The sequence below is a fragment of the Podarcis bocagei genome, assembly GCF_964188305.1.
Source record: "Podarcis bocagei genome assembly, chromosome: 13".
NCBI lineage: Eukaryota > Metazoa > Chordata > Lepidosauria > Squamata > Lacertidae > Podarcis > Podarcis bocagei.
In genome coordinates, this window is record NC_138138.1 from 31,675,081 (window position 1) to 31,696,958 (window position 21,878).

Genomic DNA, 21,878 nt, shown 5'->3' on the forward strand with positions numbered 1-21,878 from the left:
GCTTTCCATATCTCTAATTCTTTATTCCATTCCTCCAGCAATACCTATATATCAAATAGTTTGCTAATAACAAAGATTTATATTTGTTACTTGCTGTTTTGTTGTTGTTTAAGAATGAATCAACTGCTTCAACATCTCTGGGGTCTCTGAGGCTGTAAAGGTTCCTGGTCCGTAGATGGTGGTTAGCAAGTGTTTTATCTGGAGATACTGCCATTGATAATTTATAGGTAATCTATATTTCTCTCATAAGATGGAAGATATATAAAATTTATCCTCTTTGTTTATCAGCTGGTCTAACGTTAATATATCCAAATTCATCCACCTCTTCCATACAACCATTTATTTACTGATTTTTAAAGATGAGACTCAGCTTACTTTCCCCATCACTTTGAATAAGGCTCCTTTAACATCCTTGTTCCTCAGGCTGTAAATGACAGGGTTCAGCATTGGGGAGAAAAAAGCATAGAAAACAGAAGCTTTCTTCTCCTGGTCTGCAGCTCGTTCAGACCGGGGCTGCAAGTAAGTGAAGCTGATGGTGGTGTAGAACAATGTGACAACAGTGAGATGGGTAGCACAAGTGGAAAAAGCTCGTTGCCGTCCCTCTGCTGAGTTTATGCTGAACACCACCCTGGCAATGTGGATGTAGGAGATTACTATAAAAGTGAAAGGCAACATGAGCACAATGACACTCAGGGCAAAGATGAGGACTCTTACTGTATAGGTGTCCATGCAAACCAGCTGCAACACAGCAGGCTCCTCACAAAAGAAATGGTTGATTTGGTTGGGCCCACAGAAGGGAAAATTTATGGTGATAACTGTCAGTGCTGCAGCATTGAATAAGCCACCTAACCAACAGGCTCCTGCCATCTGGATGCATACTTGCATCCTCATGATGGTTGGGTACCGCAGTGGTTGACATATGGCCACGTAGCGATCATATGCCATGAGAGCCAGGATGAAGCACTCAGTCATCCCACAGAACAGCATCAGGATGAGTTGAGCCATACATCTGTTGAAAGAGATATTATTGGTTCTGGAAGCCATATGGAATAGCATCTGGGGGAAAGTGACCTGTGTGCCGAATATATCTAAGAAAGAAAGGTTAGCAATGAAAAAGTACATTCCTGTATGGAGGCGGGAGTCAACCCAGATCAAGAAGATGATGAGACTGTTGCCACATAAAGTGATGAGATATATGACTAGGCACAGTGTCAATAGGATACGTTGCAATGTTGGGTGACTGGTGAAGCCAAGAAGAATGAATTCCTTCACAGAGGTTGCATTCTGAATCCACATATCACCCAAAAGACTCCACCTGTAATGATAAGTGTATGTATAACTGGTGTACTGCTTGAAATGCCATATCACAAACAATCACTTGAACATGTTGATGCCACCTAGCTTCAATATGATGTGGTATTGTTCACTGCCCTACAAGTTTGCCCTTTTTCTGCTCTCTTTGGAGTCAGCTTGTGTGTTCTACCCATCTCTGCTTTTTAAAAACATAACACACATTTTGTATTCTGTATTTCACACGTTGTATTACACTTCTGGTAATATCTATTGTCTTTAACATATATTGTTTAATGTAGTAATTTAGAACATACAGTTTATTAATATGCAAACACCCATATGTGCTTAATATCAAACAACTGAACTTAACCTTTTCTAACTACATAATCAACAGATTTGCCTTTAAAATTCTAGTCATCTTAACAGTAAGAGTCATAGCTTTAAAATGAGTAAGTATTCTTTTTACTGACATTGATTCATGAGTTTTCACATCTCTCTCTCCCCCCTCCCCATGTTGTGGATAATGTCTTCATTTCTGTTGGCAATATTACTTTCTTAATGTCCAGATGTTTAAAGGAAAAATTGGCATGACTTGCTTTTTAGAAATCTATCCTAGACCTTAGTAATCACAGCATCCTTTTCTAAGTATCTTATATTCTGTCCTGCATAAGATAGGCACAGAAAATGTGGTTCTTCCTAACCCCTTTCCATTACTCACAAAGTGATAACCAACCTACTCCTTCACACATTACATAGGTATAGTAGGGAAACTGATGTTTATGCATTATAATGAGCCTCATATAACTGAAATTCTTAAGTCTAACTTTAATCTGCTTTTATTTGTTTTTAATTTGTTTTATGGTTCTCTATTGTAGACTATCTTGAAAATCAAGATTAATAAAATTATGTTTTTTGAAGTCCAATTCATGCATAAATAGGCTAAAAACATGGAGTAAGCTGTCATGTTGAGCTTAGCTCACCTTGGGTCAGACAAGTTAATCAAGACAATATCTGAGCTGGTTGCTGCAACACAAACCTCATAGCTCTTACAGGCCACTATTAAGTTCCAAAACCAATAATATAGGAACTTTCACCACTGTAACTAAGCAAAGTTTTACTGCCTGAGCAATTCTTTCTGAATGCTGTATGGAAAAGCACATGAATATCTCCTTTGGAGAGTTTATGAGTAAATCATTTTTAACTTACGAAAGGTGCAGTCTTTTTATTGTGGGGAAGAGGGGAACCTTGGAAGGAACTTAGAATGATATTTTACAGATTTTATAGCCTATATATATGTGCTTTACTTTGCTGCATGTTTTGTGATTTTTAATCTAGCTGGGATTCTGTCACCAAAGAGTACTTGCCCCAGGAATGCTCTTTTATGCCTATCTTTTTCCTTGCCAACAATAGTTCTAACATCATAAACCTATTAGTAATAATTTACCTGCTTTTTACATGAAACACATTCCAGCTGCAATCTGTTTCAGATGAGATAGATTGTTTAAAATGTAGAGCAGAATTGGAAGAAACAACTGTATATTCCCCAGGAATCTCTGGCTTTTAAAAAGTTTGGTGAGTGTGTGTGTGAAAACTGGAGCAGAAAATAGGAAGTTGGTGGATGACTGGACCATCTAGCATCTTCACAGGCATCAAAATACTATTCACAAGGGTACATTTGATTGAAATATAAATCCATATCTGACTTAGCACAAACTCCTCATTTCCCTGAAGCATTTGAAACAACACAACTCCCTTCAGTTCCAACCTTGTTAACTTTTCCATTCCCTAAGGACAATGAGCACAGAGATACAATTAAGTTGAGTTTATTTCAAGGGTTTGTTTTCAGGGTATGCAAAGTAGAATCTGCCCTCAAGAGCCAGAAAGTGGGAAAGAGAGCAGCACTAGGCTGGGTGAAGAAGCCCCATGATGTGCAGGACTTTGTGATCTGGCTATCTTGACAATGATTTCTAGGTCAAGAGTTAGCTCTTCCATGCAACCAGTTTATTAAATAGTATTGTGATTTTCACAAAGCTTCTTTGAGATGCTATCTATTGGAGGTGACTTCTGCTATCTGTTGAACATCTATTCTGATTTGTTTGCACAAATCACATCTCCTACACTCCCCAGGGCATTTTCCTATCACTTTCCTTAACAACAACAACCAAAATCCTATAAGACATGCTATGGCCTATAGATTCAACAGGAGAGTGGTTCATAGATCGAGGAGGGAAGTCTAGACTCCTTTGCTTTCCAAATACTTAGTGTAACTATTGATTCTGTTGCTGTGACTCAGGAACTGTAGCAGACAGCACTGACAGTTTACATAGGAAATCTAACCCACTGAGGGGATGTAATATTTATGTTTTATTTTGTTTTAAATATAGTGCAATACACCATGATAACCTTGTATACAGGATGTTCATCAGTCAGAGATTTCCCTCTAAACTAAATGCCAGCTTTAGAAAAGGAGTGCAGCAGGGAGAAAAGGGTTCAATTCCACCTCGCCATCTATTTCAGTCCTGATAATTTCCAGTTCCTTCCCATAGCTGACGGTATTTGCACATCTAAAAACCTTGCATGCTAAATGCAAACATACATTTAATCCCATGTCTAGTTTGTCCTTAGATGGCTCCTAACAAGGCACATTCATTGAAAGTAAGTCCAGCAGCAGCTACCAGTCATCAGTGGTGCCTTGTCATGTTGACTCTGTGGAACCTCCAGTTTCAGAGACTGTGTAAAACACAGCTATTGGCTGTGTTTGAGCTTTTCACTCATCTTGTGGCCCAATGAGGGAAACAGGATGCTTGATTTCTTAGTCTGATCTAGCAGTGATCAGTAGACATCTATAGGATTGCACTGTAGCAGTGCTGGCCTGTGGTTAAGAGTCTCCAAGCAGGCACTGGTAGGATTAAATAAAAAGTGGTATATCTCTTTTTTATTACCGGAGAGGTAGCCAACATATTTCTCTTCAGTTATTTTGCATTTGTGGTGCCATTTGCCCCAAACAACAATTTCACTTGGCTGAGATAATGGGGATTATCTTCCACAATGTTTGAAAGCTGCCACATTGCCAACACCTTCCATAATTTGTTTTGAGTAAACTCTGTTCTGCCACACAACAGATTTATTTTAGCAATTCAATCTTATGTGTCTTTAGACATATAGAGCCTCATCCATAATGGTGCATAATCTGTTTTGAATACATACAACACACAAATACATGCATACATACACACACACACACACACACACACACACACACACACTGAATAGGAGGACTGTACAAGAAATATGTGGAGTTTATATTCATAGCAAGCATTTCATGTCAGGTTTTTGCACAGTAACATAGAATACACAATTGAATGTAACTGGCATTTCAAAACATTTCAGTCACAAGGAATGGTGCATAAGACATAAGAAACAAGTCAGAAACCAGCTGGTACTTTTCAGAAGTTGTGATTACTTTAATCCACAGCAGACTCAATGTGTGACTATGATATTCTAAAAGCAAGCATACATTTAAAAAATGAGTGTAGGTCTATAATCTGTGAATGTGTGTTAGATCTATCTATCACCTATCCATATCTATCCATCTATCAACTATCAACTATCATCTATCTATCATCTATCTATCATCTATCTATCTATTCTCCTCATATTTATGTATGTCTAATCATGCTTCTCCAGGCACTCTTTACATCCTTGTTGCGTAAAGTGTATATGATAGGATTTAAGAGTGGTGTCAAGACACTGTATATCACTGGAATAAGCCTGGCATAATTTGAGGAGTGACTGCTGTTTGAAGACAGGTAAGTGAAGATGGAGCTGCCATAGTACAAAAGGACTACAGTGAGGTGAGAGGAACAGGTGGAGAAAGCCTTTTGTCTCCCTTCAGAAGACCTTATTTTTAAGACAGTTGAAATGATGTAGGTATATGACAAAAGGATACAAAGTAATGGAGTCCAAGCTATGAAAAGGCCAATAGATAGCAAGAGGATTTGGTTAAGGGAAGTATCACCACATGATAGCTTCAGTAGTGGGGGAATATCACAGTAGAAAGCATCAAGGCAGTTCTTCCCACAAAACGGTAGTTGGAAAGCAAAAGTTGTATGCACAGCTGAGTTGAGGAAACCCCCAGTCCAGCAGGCCATGGCTAGTTGGAGACAAATTGTTTTGCCTATAATCAGTGTGTAGCGCAAAGGGTTGCATATGGCAACATAGCGGTCAAATGCCATCACTGCTAGGAGGAGGCACTCAGTGCCAACAAAGGAGAAGAAAAAATACACCTGGAGCACACAACCCATGTAGGAAATGTTGCTTCTCTCAGAGAGAAGGTGAGCCAACATCTGGGGTATCGTGGTGGTAGTGTAGCAAATGTCAAGAAAGGAGAGATTCCCAAGGAAGAAATACATGGGAGTTCTGAGCCTCTGATCCACCAATGTCATTACTACAATGAAGGTATTCCACAGCACAGTGAAAAGATAGATGATTAATAATGCACTGAAGGGAAAAATACGTTCCTCCTGCAGAAGTTTAAAACCTAGGATGATGAACTCAGACAGGCCAGTTTCATTTTGTGCCTCCATACCTTGGCAAATAAACAATTGATTTTCTGTAGAGAAGAGGGAAATGAATTGTGTTAATAAATAGTGTGACACTGGCATTATATTCAATATAAAGTGCAGAAGATGACAGAGGTATGTTTCTGATGGACCTTTCTTTGAGAAGAGATAACCCTTCTGTCTGAGGATAGCTCTGTGACATTTCCTGCAAAAGCACTGCGGATTTATCACTGCCAGAAGAAATCCTAGCATACCATAATCAGCTCTTATCCCTAAAGTACTAATATGGAAGGTGATCTATGTAGAGTGCCGTGAATCCAACTGATATTTTCAAATCCATATGGGTCCTTATCACCAAATACTAGCAAGAAGGCTATCAATATGACATGTGTGGCAAACATTTTTATGGTTAGAGGAGTAAGACAGACTATTGAGAAATAACTGGCTGTTGCAAATATGGAACTCATGCAATCCCTACGCTTTATCCTTTGAACATAATGAGCAGAAGTTTGAAAGGACTTTTTCTTAAAGCATAACTTTAAGTATACAAATCTATCTTACCTTGGGAACCCTGATCCAATATAATTTTCAGTATGATCTCCAGTTGTAATAGCCATGAAACATTCTCCATTAGATCATTCATCTTAGAAAACTGCATACACAGACCATTGCTAGCACATCTATGCTCTCTGGTTCCAAATCTCTAGCGCTGACACTAATTATTGAAATGGGTTGTGAAGTTTCTGCTCTGCGAAACAGTGAAAGGAAGCAAATTATGTTCCAGCAAAATAGCAGAACTTTGTCTGGATTGTTCCTCATATCTCAGTGCAAGAACCACAAGAAACAATACAGGAGGTTGTTAGTACAGATTTGCGGCAGATGTTACCTGCCTTTCAACTTTCTTGGGCATCCAGTTAGAAGTCAAGCTGAAGAACCCTTCACCTTCACTGATAGGACCCTTGATAAGATCTTGAATTGTGTTGTCACCATAGTTCATACAACACAATGTTTTGAAGCAAATCTGAAGAAACATCTGAGGAATTTCAAGGAACGAAATAGAATTTGATGAAGGCAAATATCACAGTAGTGAGGGTGGTTGAAGCTCTCCGCAGCTAAAGTTCTCTTCCAGTTCCCAAGTCACTTCTTGAAGACTAAACCGAAAATAATAACATCACTGTGGCTGCTGATTCATCTCTTCTCTATCAACATCACCTAGTTTAAGATGCTGCCATTCTTGATGGTGCCATTTTCTTTCTAATGTTCTATAAAACAAGAAAATGACAGATATATTATAAATATGGATAAGCGACATATGGTCCAATGAAGTATTTCATCAGGTTGTATAGAAAAGTATGCTTTTGTTGCCTGTGTGGTTTTTCAACCTAGAAGGATTTCAACCTAGAGCAATTTATTAATTTCAGTGAAGCACTGTTGCTTATATAGGCACAAATATGAAGGAGGCCTTTGAGGATTTTCTGCCCAAGAGAAATCCACCCTGTTTTCCAAAGAAAAAGCAGCAAATATTCTGATTGATTGTGAAAAATAACTGGCATGCCTTGAAATAGAACAGAATAATCTTTTAATAAATGTACCTGATGATTAAGATGAACTCAGCCTTCTTTGGCTGTGACTGAGGATAGATGAAGAAGAGTTTGGATTTGATATCCCACTTTATCACTACCTGAAGGAGTCTCAAAGCAGCTAACATTCTCCTTTCCCTTCCTCCCCCACAACAAATACTGTGAAGTGAGTGGGGCTGAAAGACTTCAAAGAAGTGTGACTAGCCCAAGGCCACCCAGCAGCTGCATGTGGAAGAACGGAGACGCAAACCTGGTTCACCAGACTACGAGTCTACCGCTCTTAACCACTACACCACACTGGCTCTCCAAATAGGAAACTAAAACAACCATATAAAATCAAGGAATTGGAAGTATTCCCCTGCTTGGCAGGGGGTTGGACTCGATGGCCCTTGTGGTCTCTTCCAACTCTATGATTCTATGATTCTAAGTAAAACTGGGTTTTTTATCAAATTATCCAGAAACAGCTTCATACTAGAATAAGAACAGAATCCTAATTTTGTCTAGTCAGAAGAATGTCTGGTTGAAATCAATAGGGCTTATTCCCAGGTAAGTGGGACTAGATTTGCAGTCTTATTGAATTGACAACGTTTGTTATATTCCTGCTGCCACAGTGACCAAAACAGAGAGAAGAGAGGCCTTTGGTGGTGGTGGACACCTGGCTATTTATGATCCTCTCACCTTTCTCTCAGGGTTTTGTGACAGTCATCCTTTATTCATCAACATTATCCCCCCACTTCCCACAGACACATTTAAAAGGCTGGAGAATATTTATCAGCCAAAGACCTGGTTGAAGAGGAACATTTTTGACTGGCATCTAAAAATGTATAATGAAGGTGCCAGGTGAACATTCCTGGGATGAGCATTTCACAAACAGGGAGTCACTACAGAAAAGGCCTGTTCTTGTGTTGCTGCCCTCCAGGTGTGATGGGATTATGAGCTGCTTGTGCGTAAAATCCCTGTCCCTCAGAGTTTGGTTAAGTCCGCAAACCTCTGTCTGTAACGGAGCCCCTTAATCATGGCTCCGTCAGTCGCTGGCAGATTCCGACAGTGGTTGCTTCCGGAATCTCTTCCAACATAAAAGCTCCTTAACGGAAACGCGTCTTCTGGACTCTCGGCGTGACAGTTTCCTGCGAGGAGTGGGTGTCCCTATAGGAGGTCCTGAAACCTCCCCACTGTTTTCACTGGAAGTGTCTCTGAGCCATCCCTCCTGCTCACTTTCCCTCGGAGCTCCTCCTCTCCCCCTGCTGGTTCCCTCTTCAGCTGCTGAGTCTCTCCCAACCTCTGTGAGCCCTTCCACCTCCTGTCTTTCCGATGGCAGTTCCCTGACACCAGGCTTCATGTGGAGGAGGCATGTGAAGAAGGGCCTCAGATGATAAATGCAGAGTCCAGGACGGTTTATATGGGGAGAGGCGGTTCTTGACGTATTGCGGTCCTGAGCCGTTAAAGGCTTTCTAGTCAAAAGCAGCACATTAAATTGGACCCAGAAGCTATTTGGCAGCCATTGCAGTCGAGCCAGGTGTCAGGCTTAAGGGAATTGGCTTCCTCCCCCATGGTGGTAAATAAGAAGATCAAACGAAAGGAACGTCTTACCAGTTAGATTTTTTAAAAATCACAGTGAGAGAGAAAAATAACACAACTCCCTAGAAATGGTGGTGCTCCCAATTAAGGCTCACTCCCCCACCCTCCATCCCTATTAATTTACGTTACTCCTATGTCTTGTAATCTGATTTTGTACCCTCTGCACTTTCTATTTTAACACTTTCTGGGCTCTCTGTGTCTTTGGGGAAGGGAGGGCTGAATGCTGTCCAGAGACTAAATCTGTTAACCATCTATCTTCCACTGCTTCTTCTGCTGGCAGTCCCCCACCCAGTATTTCCCAGCTTCTGCCTTCTGAACTATTATCCTCTGCAAACCACTGTTCCAAATCTGTACTATCCACCTGCTCCTGCAAAGATTCAGGATCAGGGAGAGGGGGTGTCTCCCACCATTCTTCCTCAGTGCAGCCCTCCTCAGCATGGTCCCTGACACCAGGATTGGTGTAATATGCCCCAACTGTCTTGTCCTGGTGAGCAACCTGGCCTCTGAATTCTGCACCAGCTGAAGCTTCTGAATTGTCTTCAAAGACAGCCATACATATAATGTGTTGCAGTAATCCAACCTAGAGGATACCAGAGTATGGACAACAGAAGTCAGGCAACCCCTGTTCAGATAGGGACATAGCTGGGCCACCAGCCAAAGCTGATGGAAGATGCTCCATGCCACCAAGGACACCTGAGCCTCAAGTGATAGCAGAGCATTTATGAGTACCCCCAAATAACATACCTGCTCCTTCAGAGGGCATGTACAACTTGCTTAGAATTGGCTAAGCTTTTTTTTTAAAAAGAATTGGCTAAGCTTTTCTTCTTTTTTAGTGTTCTATCTGAAATAATTGCTATAAGTAGTAGTATATTTATCATTTGAGTTCATTGAAATGATGAATAAATGCAAAACACTTGATCCTTGAAAGAGCAGCAAGTTAAAGCAATACTATAGACCAGGGATAGGAAATTTCATATCTGGTGACTCAAGCACACACAACCTAATGATGACAAACAGCTGGTAGTTTATTTCTTTATTGACAAAGCATAGTAGTTCCTGAGGTGCACTAAACACACACACACACACATTCCTGGTGGGTAGGCAGCTGGCACCCATCCCCAGGCTTGTGCTCTGAGCTGGACTGCTGGAGCAATGTGTGGCCATGCACAAAAGCAAACCTTAGTATACGTATCTAACAGTGCAAGTGCAAGTGCAAGCACCCTGTGACTTCTTCTACATAGAAGCTGTCGCTGTGCTTGCCTGTTCAAATCCTTCCTGTTCCTGCAAGACAGAAGGACTGCCCTGCCTGGAGCTCCTCTCCATTAGCACTGCTTCATCTGATTCTGGGAGAGGAGTGCTGGACCGGGCCACACTAGAGGTGCCTGTCAGGGGCAACTGCTTCATGCCCCTTCAAAAATCTGCACCCAGGGTCTATCAGGACATTCCTTGGGGTGTAGGCCCATACAACACTTCGACCCACATCCGTAGATGTGAGCACGCGTTAGCAGAAGGTAAACGGCATTTCCATGCACTGCTCTGGTTTCGCCAGAAGCAGCTTAGTCAGGCTGGCCACATGACCCAAAAAAACTGTCTGCAGACAAACGTCGGCTCTCTTGGCCAGTAAAGCGAGACGAGCACCGCAACCCCAGAGCCACAACCCCAGAGTCGTCCATGATTGGACTCAATTGTCAGGGGTCCTTTAGCTTTTACCTTTACTTGTCCCTAGCTACTTATGTTCTCCTTTAATGTTTAAATAATTAGAGAAATAACTGAGCCCTCCAAGACCTCGTACATTTTCCTCTGCACTAAAATAGGGACTTTTGTCTTGGAGGAAAGAGGGCTGACTGGAAGGGTCAGGGGAGAAATAGCAGAGGCGGGGCAAATCCTATTTTGTGTCAGGGACAGATTGAAGTGGGTTGCAATTGACTCATAGTGGAACCAGACTATTTCAATACACTTGAGAGGAATGCATAAATACTGAAGGATGGGGAAAGGTAAACATAGTATAAATAAATATATAATGAAGACATCACAATAATTTCACTGTATTCCACACTGTTTCAGGAGAATGGTCCCACACAAGTGTCTGTCTAATATACATATACGTATATAAAAATAATAATAATAAATGTCCAGTAGCTTATCTGAAGAAGTGTGCATGCACACAAAAGCTCATTCCAAGAATAAACTTATTTGGTCTCTAAGGTGCTACGGGACATTAGGACATTATATATATATATATATATACACACACACACACACACACACACACACACACACACACATATATATATATATATATATATATATATATATATATATATATATATATATATTTCTACTGCATCGGACCAGCACGGCTACCTATCTGAATCTAGATACATATACATTACAGAGAAACATCAAAATCATTGGAATGGAGGAGAATACAGGTAAATTTGACAACTATTTGATATTTGTCTTAAGAAGTGTGCTATGATAAAAAATTGTATAGTACATTGAAAAGCTTGCAGCTGTAAAATAATACAAATGAATATATCAGTATCATATGAATTTAATCTTATTTCTGACTCTGTTAAGACACAACTTGTAACATTATGTTGTGTAGAATATTCACATCTTCCCCATTACGTTTAGCCAAGCTTTCTTCACATCCTTGTTGCGCAATGTATATATAATGGGATTCAGCAAGGGAGTCAATATGCTATACATAAGTGGGATCAGCTTTGTATTCACCGATGACTCTGTGGGAACAGGTCTCAAATAGGTGAAGATGGCACTACCATAGTACAAAAGAACCACTGTTAGATGAGAAGAGCAGGTAGAGAAAGCCTTTTGCCTCCCTTCTGTTGATCGTATTTTCAAAACATTTGAAATTATGTACACATATGAGAGAAGGATACAGAACATTGGTGTCCAGGCTATGAACAACCCAATGGTTAACAAGAGCTTTTGGTTGAGGGAAATGTCCCCACATGACAATTTCAGCAATGGTGGAATGTCACAATAGAAAGCATCTAGGCGGTTGTCTCCACAGAAGGGTAACTGAAAGGCAAAATAGGTGTGTACAGCAGAGTTGAGAAAACCACCCACCCAGGAGGCAGTAGCCAGCTGCAGGCAAACATTCCTTTTGATAATCAATGAATAGCGCAATGGGTTGCAGATGGCTACATAGCGGTCAAAAGCCATTACTGCCAAAAGAAGGCATTCAATGCCGACAAAGGAAAAGAAGAAAAACAGCTGGAGCACACAGCCTGTGTAGGAGATGGTGCTACTTTCTGTCAGAAGGAGATGCAACATTTGGGGGATGGTGGTAGTGATGTAGCAGATGTCAAGACAGGAGAGGTTTCCAAGGAAGAAATACATGGGAGTTCTGAGCCTCTGGTCCACTATGGCCATGGTGATGATGAAGGTATTCCACAGCACAGTGAATAAATAGATGATCAAGAATCCACTGAACAGCAAGAAGTGTACCTCCTGCAGATTTTTAAAGCCAAGGATGATGAATTCTGAAAGCTCTGATTGGTTTTTTGCCTCCATATCTTATTCCAAGAGACTGGCATTCTGAGGCATACTGCTTCAAACAGTGGAAGGAGAACATAGCTGTTGAGGCTAGGAGTAACTGATAGTCTTTGTCTAAAACCCTTTTAAAATCATTCAAGGGTCCCTTCCCACTCTATAATGATAAGATTCTACATTTAAGCAGCTGACAATCACTGTCTCTTGTGACAATGGATTCCGTGGTTTGCCTTTGAAGGAGTACTAGCATATATCTGTTCTACACCTTGTAGCTTTCAGCTTCATCGCATGTCTCCACACAGTTCTTCTATTAGGTGACAGAGAGAGACAAACTTCTCCCTATCCACTTTCTCACTTCCTCTTTTTTTCCAGGCTTGAGTTCAGTTCACCACAACTTTGCATCTGCTTGCATTAAGGGGGGAAAAAAATCCACATGAAAATTCGGAATTGTTTACCTGCATATTTCTCCTATATGCATTTCTGAAGCAACATTCCCTAATACAATGTGTTTGCAAAAGCTGTTTTCATTAATATACACATTTCTATGCACATTTTCTCCAATATTGTTGTTGGTTCCGAATGAGTTCTCATTCACTTACATGCAGATGAAAATTCATAGTATGTTAGAGGTCAGTAGAGAGTCATTCTATATTTGACTATATCACAACTGGTGCCATACCCTTATTCATTTTGATTGCATTTCTTCAATACAAACTAATGATGTGTCCCACTAAATTTTGTTCTCCCATCCATAACACATTCATTTCCTTACCTGTGAGATGAGCCTTCTCCCTGTTGGGAGCATTCAGTGTGGGTTGCTTGTGGATTTCACGGTTTCCTTTCATATATATGCAATAATGCCTTTGGGGATTTCTACCCCAAGTGCTTTTCCACAAAGGCAAGACTGCCAGAGGTTTTTCAAAGAGCTTTAGCTAGTTAATTGCATCTTAACTAAATCATACAGAATGGTCATGTATGTTTCAAAAAATAAATAAATCTTGAATTGTATAGCCACAATTGTACCTAATGTTGCATTACTTTGTAAGGAATACTTGATGTTTATGTTCATTGTATGTTCCTCTATAAGATTATAAAGCGTGTTCTTATTAAAAGAGAGCACAGGTTGCGGATGGGGCCGGACAAGACACCCTTATGGTTGTCAGGCAGATTAGGTTCAAGGGCTTGAACCAGATTTGTGGATGGAGTTACTGGGGTAAAATTGATGTTGCCAATTTTAGGGGTGGGATCAGAGGTTATTTAAGCTAGGGCCACAGCTAGTTCCTTTCTCTTTCGCTGTGGACACCGGATCTTCAGCACCTGTTCCACTCGGCCACCCTGCCGCATCCGAGTCTGCGCGCCCCCATCCCGCGGCTGGGTTCGGCCCAGCTGCAGCCTGCTTCCTTTCGCCCCCCCCTCCGCATTTGACTCGGCGGGCGCCTTGATCGCCCACGGCCCGGTTGGGCCCGGCCGGGCCTGCCCCGCTTTTTTACATCTTCTGCGGCGCCGGGATCATCCCGCGGCCTGCTGCGGCCCGGTTGGGGCCTGCGCGGCCTTGGCCGCCTGAGCGGCATCAAGGCCTGTAGGCGCCGGTTCAGTTCGCGGCCTGGTGGTTGGGTTTGGGGGCCCTCCCTTCCTTTCCCTAGCCACCCCCTCCCCTTCCTCTCCCGGGCCTCTGGGGGCGCCGGGGGGGGGCCGTGCGGGCCGCGGAGCCTCTTACCTGCGCTGGTGGGCTTCTCTGTCCGGCGCTTGGGGCTCCTGGCATTGGGAATTGAGCCCCGGCTGCTGCCTCCCGGTTCTGAGGCATTGGTGGAGATCCTCCATTTTGGGGGCAATTTTGGCGGGAGCGCCATTTTGCCCTCTTTTTTCCTTGTTTAGTGGAGGCCTCTAGTGGCCAGGCCCGGTAACTGCAGGGTCTGCCTGTAATTGTTGGGTCTCACTCTACAGGAGGCCTCTAGTGGCTGCTTTGGTATTGCAGGGTAATTGACTTGTTACCTGCTATTCGGTGGTTCCTGGTATTTCCAGTTACTTATACTTGTTGCCAAGCCTCTGAATACGTTAGTGGCGGTTGGTTATTCCCTTACCTGCTGGTTATCTTATTTTATTTATTAATTATTAATTATTTTATTATTGTTATTGTTATTATTATTATTAATTTTATTTTAATTTTGACTTAATTCTATTTCGGACTTATAACTCCTTTTAATTGATTTTGTTTGTTTACGCCAGTAGTAGGAATGGCTCCAAAGAAGGCAAAAAGGAAGTCTGGTCCTGCCCTCATGGCAAACCGGCCTATAAAAGGCCCATCTCAGGCATTACGTTCCCCTCAACCTGGCCAGTCGTTACAATGCATCCGATCCATGGTCTCTAGTTTGGCTGGTGACCCGGTGGCCCTGGCAAGGGTGGAGGCTGAGATGGATGGTTTGATGCACCGCTGCTCAACCCCGTCGTCCTCATCTGCAATGATGAGTCCTACTTTGGGTGCCTCATCCCCGGTGGCATCATCTAGTGAAGATGAGAGAGGAACATCGTTAGCCGGGGGTTTTTTACCTGACATGCAATCGGCACGCCCCCTGGTCTTACCTGTGTCGCAGGTTACTGTGGCAAGGGGTTGTGGCCATACAAGGGTTGGGGCCAGGAGGAGGGAATCAGCTCGGGGCCGTGTTGCGCGGGGTTCACCTGCACAGTCTTCAGTAGCGGGGAGTCTGGCACCGGGTCATTCACAGGTAGTTTCTTTTCAGTCGATTCCAGGCGCAGTGCAGCAGGGTGATTTATCGTAATCTTCAGTGGAGGACAGCCTTCCCCTACCTCCAAAGACCTCTTCGGGTGGGCACCGCCGCCGCAAGAGAAGCTCCAGGAGGCGTGCCAAGAGGAGACGAAGAGACACCTCGTCCTCTTCCTCAGGTACTTCTTCCCAGAGTTCTAGTAGTGATGAGGAAGCATCCCTTAAGCTCTATTGGGGGTTCGGGGAGACCTCGGGGCTTCCAAAATGGGTTTGGGAGCGGAGGGCGAATTCCCATAGGGCTAGGTATGGGGCGGTGCAAGACTGTCATGAAGGGGTCCTGGTGCCTGACGTAAAAGTCTCCACCAATTCTGCCAGGGATCTTATTCCTGGGGCCCACCTGTCTGCTAAATTGCGGTCCAGGATCTTGAATGGCCGCTATGTTGATATATTCAGCCTGGCCCCTCCGCTTGAAGGTCAGGAGCCCCTGGATAGGGGCTTGCCTGTATCGAAAAAGCGGACGGTCATAGCAAAAGCGGATAGGACTTTTGAACGATGGTTAGATAGTTTCCAGGTTTTTGCTGGAGTGGTGTCAGCAGCTTATCCCAGGAGATCTTTGCATCTGTGGGTGTATCTGTCTATAGTCCGTTCGGCCTTCACGATGGCCGGAGAAACTGCTGCGCTGGCCTACGACCAGAATTTCAGACGTAGAGCAGCCAAGATCCCCACAGCCCACTGGGATCGGAAGGACTTGGATGTCTGGACCACTTACGTGGCCCCCCGCATTGATAAGAAGGCCCCTGATACGCAGAAATTCAAGGCTGCCCCAACAAGGTTGGGTCGCAAGCTGTTCTGCTGGGACTTCAATAAGGGTGCTTGCCAACGGCAATCCTGTAAATACTCGCATGTGTGTGAGAAGTGTTCAGGGAACCATTCCACGTCTACGTGTGTAGGGGGCCGCCGGCCCTTTCGAAAAGGGAGGGGGCTCTCAGCAGCCTCCAAAAGCCGCTTCCCAAGTTCCTGCCGCTGGAGCGGGGAAGTAGTATCCTATCCTCCTTAGCTTACACCCCGGTACGGTTACAACCATTGCTATCATTGTTAGAATTATACCCTGATAGCAAATCGGCGTCTTATTTGCGTGAAGGTTTTTCTTTAGGTTTCAGAATCCCGGTGGTCTCAACCCCGGTAGCTAGGAACCCTGCGAACCAAAAATCGGTTAGGGATATGCCAGAGGTGGCGCGCAAGAAAATTGGAAAGGAACTGGCTTTACGTCATATGGCCGGTCCTTTTGCTGTCCCCCCTTTTCCCAATTTGCACATTTCACCCTTGGGTATAGTTCCCAAAAAAGCCCCGGGGGAATTCCGCCTAATTCATAACCTCTCTCATCCTAGAGGCACGTCAGTAAATGACGTGATTCCCCCGGAGCTTTGTTCAGTGAAATACGCTTCTCTTGATCACGCGATCAAGATGATACGGAAATTTGGGCCGGGCGCCCTATTGGCCAAATGCGACATTGAATCGGCATTTCGGCTGCTTCCAATTCATCCCGACGATTTTTGGTTGCTAGGATTTCAGTTCGAGGGAAGATTCTGTAGGAATGAAAAATCACGGGAGACGAGAGAGGCAGGTGTAACATGAGGCGTCTGTCTGGGCGGACCCTGAGAGCCTCTTTTATTGAATATTACAAGCATTGCCGCAGGTGTGCTTGTCACTGATTGGTTGATACATAAGCATAAGGTGGGAATTACATGTGAGAGGTGGGGATTACGTGTGATCATTTATCATCGATGGAGTAAAGGCTGGGAATCGAAGCTGGAACTAGACAGGCATGAAGCCTCCTAATTGAATTGTAACTAGAGATTAATATGGCACAAACAATATAACAATCAAGTTCTGTAGATGTGGTCAGCTAGGCATGGAGAGCAGGTACAGTTTGTTTTCCATGAGCTTAGGATGTCTGTTACTAATGATTGATCATAGCATGAAACAATGTAACAATCAAGTTCTGTAGATGTGGTCAGCTAGGCATGAAGAGCAGGTTCGTACAGTGTGTGCAAAAGCAGGGAAAAGCCTACAAGCAAAACTTCTCAGAAAGCAAGAGAAAAGAGGAACAAGGCTTCCCCATAATGGAGCAGTTTTGTGCAGAAAGAGACTAACAGTTATGTGCAGAAAGAAGACTTCCCTTTATCTCCCCCTTTCTTTTCTTGTTTGCGAGGCATTCTGGGTAAATAAGGCAAAAATATTTCAGGATTAGTGGTGTGCCAACAAATGCCCAAAATAAGTTCACCAGGGTCGATGGGACAAAAATATTTTGGGATACGTGGTCTGCCAACGCATGCCCAAAATAAATCCGTCCAGGATCGATGGGACAAGAATATTTCGGGATACGTGGTCTGCCAGCGTATGCCCAAAATAAATCCGTCCACATCTCACCATAGGTTTACTGTTGGTGTTGCCATTTCGCAAAGTAGGCAGCAAGGAGTTTATTAGGTGGTTGAGGGGGAGAGAGAAGCCGAGAGAAAAGACTTATGAGGCCAGGAACGCATTGAAGGAAGCAACATAACAAAATTAAGATGCATATAATGACAAGGGCATATTGAAAGAGATTACGAAGCCAAGTAAGATTAGGTAGCCAAGCAGTAAGCCACTGGGTGAAAGAATCCCAGAGGCCAGAAAAACCAACGTCCTGTTTAATGTGATGTGTAAGATTTTGCAAATGAGAGATCTGCTTTTGGATGGCTTTGGAATTATCAGTAATATTAAAACGACACATATCATCCACTTGTTCGCAGCCGTAATGATGAAGCATCAGCAAATAATCTATAGCGCAATTTTGTAAAAGTCCATTATGTAGTCCACTCTGTTCTTTATTCAAAAGGTGAAGAGCTTCTGAAGTAAAATTCAGGGCTTTTTCTGCAGAATAAGCTGAAGAATTAATGTTCACACGATTCCGTACAGCCAATCCAGGGACTCCTAAGAGAGAAACAACTAAAGAGATATATTCAGACCTACTGAAAAAGGAGACAAAAGCATCACAATCATTAGTCAATTTCTCAGAGCGGCGATATCGAGAGCAGGATAAATTATGCTTCTTGGGTAAAATGATGGACATACGGCTTAAACAGCAAGGTGTGCCATGGCTGATGTTTGCTGGAATGTAATTAAACGTATAGCCAGGGCACGACCAGAAGAGTTCCAGTTGAGGGGAAGTGCAAGCTTACTCATTAAATTGAAGCCTCCTAATTGAATTGTAACTAGAGATTAATATGGCACAAACAATGTAACAATCAAGTTCTGTAGGTGTGGTCAGCTAGGCATGAAGAGCAGGTTCGTACAGTGTGTGCAAAAGCAGGGAAAAGCCTACAAGCAAAACTTCTCAGAAAGCAAGAGAAAGGAGGAACAAGGCTTCCCCATAATGGAGCAGTTTTGTGCAGAAAGAGACTAACAGTTATGTGCAGAAAGAAGACTTCCCTTTAAGATTCTACTTCGATAAGGCCATGCCCATGGGTTGCTCAGTGGCCTGTGCGGCTTTTGAATGTTTTAGTTCATTTTTGGAGTGGGCTTTGCGTGAAAAAACCGGTCTGGGTGGAGTCATGCATTATCTCGATGATTTTTTGGTGGCCTCGGCAAGCAATACAGGGAACTGCGTGGTGTTATTGCAGGCCTTTGCTTCCTTAGCGGAAGACCTGGGCGTCCCATTAGCGGCAGAAAAGACCGAGGGCCCTTCTACGCAGCTGACTTATTTGGGTATCTTGTTGGATACCGTGGCCCAAACCTCCAGTTTGCCGGCTGAAAAGATAAGAACTTTAAAAAGGGTTATTAAGGAACTGATTCCCTTAAAGAAGGTTACCTTGCGGCAGCTTCAGTCGTTGCTGGGCCACTTGAATTTCGCTTGCAGGGTGGTCTCCCCTGGGCGACCATTTTGCTCCCGCCTGGCCAGACTTACCTCGGGTTTGCAGGCCCCGCAGCATAGGGTGCGCCTTTCTCATCAGGTGCGGGCTGACCTTCATATTTGGTTGGAATTCCTGGAGGAATTCAATGGGGTGTCCTTGTGGCAGGACACTTTGAACCTCCACAACGACTTCCAGGTGCACTCTGACGCTGCGGGGTCCTTGAGGTTTGGCCTGTATTGGGATGGCAGGTGGTGTGCTGAGCACTGGCCTCCTGCTTGGCGTGGGGAAGCTATAACTCGGGACCTAACTTTTCTTGAGTTTTTTCCCATTGTAGTGGCAGTGCACTTGTGGGTCGAGCATTTCAGGGACCATCGGGTTTGTTTCTGGACCGATAACCAGGCCGTGGTGAATGTACTGGCCAAGCAGTCTTCATGATCTCCTAGGGTATCAGCACTTCTACGGGCTTTCGTTTTGCATTGTTTGCTTTTTAATATTGTATTTTCTGCTCATTTTGTTCCGGGCATATCTAACGAGATTGCTGATGCTCTGTCCCGTTTTCAGATGGAGCGATTCAGGTCCCTGGTGCCAGTGGCGCGAGACCATCCGGAAATTTTCACGGATCATCTCTGGAACCTTGGCAGAACTTAGTTTTACAGGGAGTAGCTGCATCTGTTGCCCCCTCCACTTTGAGGTCCTATAAAAAGGCCTGGGCTGATTTTTTTATTATTTAACGGGCAGTCTGTTGTTGGGGAGGTTACCGCCCCCCATTCCACCTCTCAGGTGCTCCAGTACTTGGCACATCTATTCCAGATGCGCCGGGCAGCTAGGACGCTGCGACTTCACTCAGCAGCAATTTCCTTTTTCAATAGGGCATTTTTTAACAAGGATCCGTGTGGGAAGTTTGTGGTGCGTAGGGCTTTCGAGGGATGGGGGCGACTCACTCCTTCCAGGCCTATTCCCAGATGGCCCATTACATTTGAATTGCTGGCACAGATGAGCACTAAACTGCGGAGCGTCTGTTGGTCTAAATTCGAGGCTCGGCTATTTTCCGCAGCCTTTTCATTGGCTTTCTTTGGGGCCCTGAGGGTAGGAGAGGTGGTCCTGGAGCCTAAGCGGGATGGAGGTTCAAGGGGCTTGTTGATGCAGGACGTGAGTATGTCTCCATCAGACCTGCAGGTTAATATCAGAAATTCAAAGACGGACCAACTAGGCAGGGGCGCCGTTATTAGGCTCCCGGCGACTGGGGAAAGTGGCCCTTGCCCGGTAAAAGACCTTATGAAGTATTTGGCCTTGCGTCCTGCTGGTGAAGGGCCCCTGTTTATCCACGAAAATGGCCACCCACTGGTGAGGCATCAGTTTACTAGGGTGTTGCGCAAAGTTGTTGTGGCATGCGGCCATCCGGCTTCAGAGTTTGCTCCTCACTCCTTTAGGATTGGTGCTGCAACGACTGCTGCCCATTGGGGTTTGTCGGTAAAAAGGATAAAAGACTTGGGTCGGTGGAGATCGGATGCATTCAAAGTCTATGTGCGGAAATAATGTGTTGTCGTGTACTTACATTTGTGTTTTAACCCTAGGTCTGGCCGCTATCCGTATCTGGATAGTAGGGCACAGTATTGTGCATTGGGCTGCTGACAGAGCTCGTCAGTCTGGACTGGGTGATGGCCTGGGCTTCCCACAGCACGTACAGGTGTCCTGAATCTCCAGAAGGGGGGTGCTGTGGAGGGAATTCTTACCTCTTATGCAAAGGCGTGTCCTCCAGTTTGGCCCTCCTTCGGCGATCGTGGTGCAGCTCGGGGAGAATGATATGGTTTCCTCTTCTTGCTATGGGCTGCATGCTGCTATTTTACAGGACCTGGGGGAGTTGGCGGCCCTGGTGCCAACCTCTAAATTAATTTGGTCACAGTTGCTTCAACGCCACACTTGGCAGGGTAGTCCTTGCCCAGCTGCCACCGAACGAGTGAGGAAGCGGATTAATTCCACAGCAGGCAAGTTGGTGGTGAATTTGGGTGGGTACGTGATCCCTCACCCTCTTATTTCATTCAAGGCGGCTGAACTTTATAGGGATGACGGGGTTCATCTTTCTTCAGTTGGGAATGATGTTTGGTTGGATGCTCTAGTGTCCAAGTTGAGGGTGTGGTTTGATTTGTGAGTGGTTGGCGGCGAGCGTAAGGGCTCGAGTGGCGGTTAGGCATTGGTTAAAATTGATTGGTGGAGGGGTATGGATTGGCTGTGCCTGCCCCTCCAATGCTGCTGCTGCACGGGTATTCTGTTAAAGGAATTCTGAAGCTTACCATCCCCTTCGTCCAAACCCTGGGGGCAGGGGGCAGGCCGCGTAAGCTTCAAGGAGCATGCGGGGAGTAGCTGAGGGTCTGTGTCGCAGCTCCAGCTGACCCTGATCTTGTTCCTCCGCACTGACTCACGGGAGTCAATGCTGTCCCCCAAGGCGGGGGGGGGGGGGACAGCTAGTCATAACCAATGCCTAAGCCACCACTCACAATTTGTATGATAATAAAGTTGTGGCCAAAATTATGCCAAAAACCTTAAACAAAAATAATGTGTGATGTGTGAGTTATTGGGTAGGGGTGTCTTGGGGACCTCAGCACGCAAAGCGTGTTCTCATTAAAAGAGAGCACGGGTTGCGGATGGGGCCGGACAAGACACCCTTATGGTTGTCAGGCAGATTAGGTTCAAGGGCTTGAACCAGATTGGTGGATGGAGTTACTGGGGTAAAATT

The 21,878-nt window shown here is 44.2% G+C and overlaps 3 protein-coding genes across 3 annotated transcripts; all 3 read right to left on the reverse strand.

Moving 5' to 3' along the window:
* Positions 1 to 366: 366 nt before the first annotated feature.
* LOC308571714 (olfactory receptor 2D3-like) lies at positions 367 to 1,323 on the reverse strand (the record flags this gene model as incomplete). Its single annotated transcript, XM_081167352.1, has 1 exon — positions 367 to 1,323. Exon 1 carries the CDS (start codon positions 1,294 to 1,296, stop codon positions 367 to 369), a length of 930 nt encoding a protein of 309 aa, XP_081023478.1. The 5' UTR covers positions 1,297 to 1,323.
* Positions 1,324 to 4,952: 3,629 nt separating this feature from the next.
* Positions 4,953 to 5,879, reverse strand: LOC308571715 (olfactory receptor 5V1-like; the record flags this gene model as incomplete). The annotated part of the gene is made up of 1 exon (XM_081167353.1): positions 4,953 to 5,879. The coding sequence occupies one exon, from the start codon at positions 5,877 to 5,879 to the stop codon at positions 4,953 to 4,955; it is 927 nt and encodes a 308-aa protein (XP_081023479.1).
* Positions 5,880 to 11,626: 5,747 nt separating this feature from the next.
* Positions 11,627 to 12,553, reverse strand: LOC308570565 (olfactory receptor 5V1-like; the record flags this gene model as incomplete). The annotated part of the gene is made up of 1 exon (XM_081165481.1): positions 11,627 to 12,553. One exon carries the CDS (start codon positions 12,551 to 12,553, stop codon positions 11,627 to 11,629), a length of 927 nt encoding a protein of 308 aa, XP_081021607.1.
* Between the last annotated feature and the right edge of the window lie 9,325 nt (positions 12,554 to 21,878).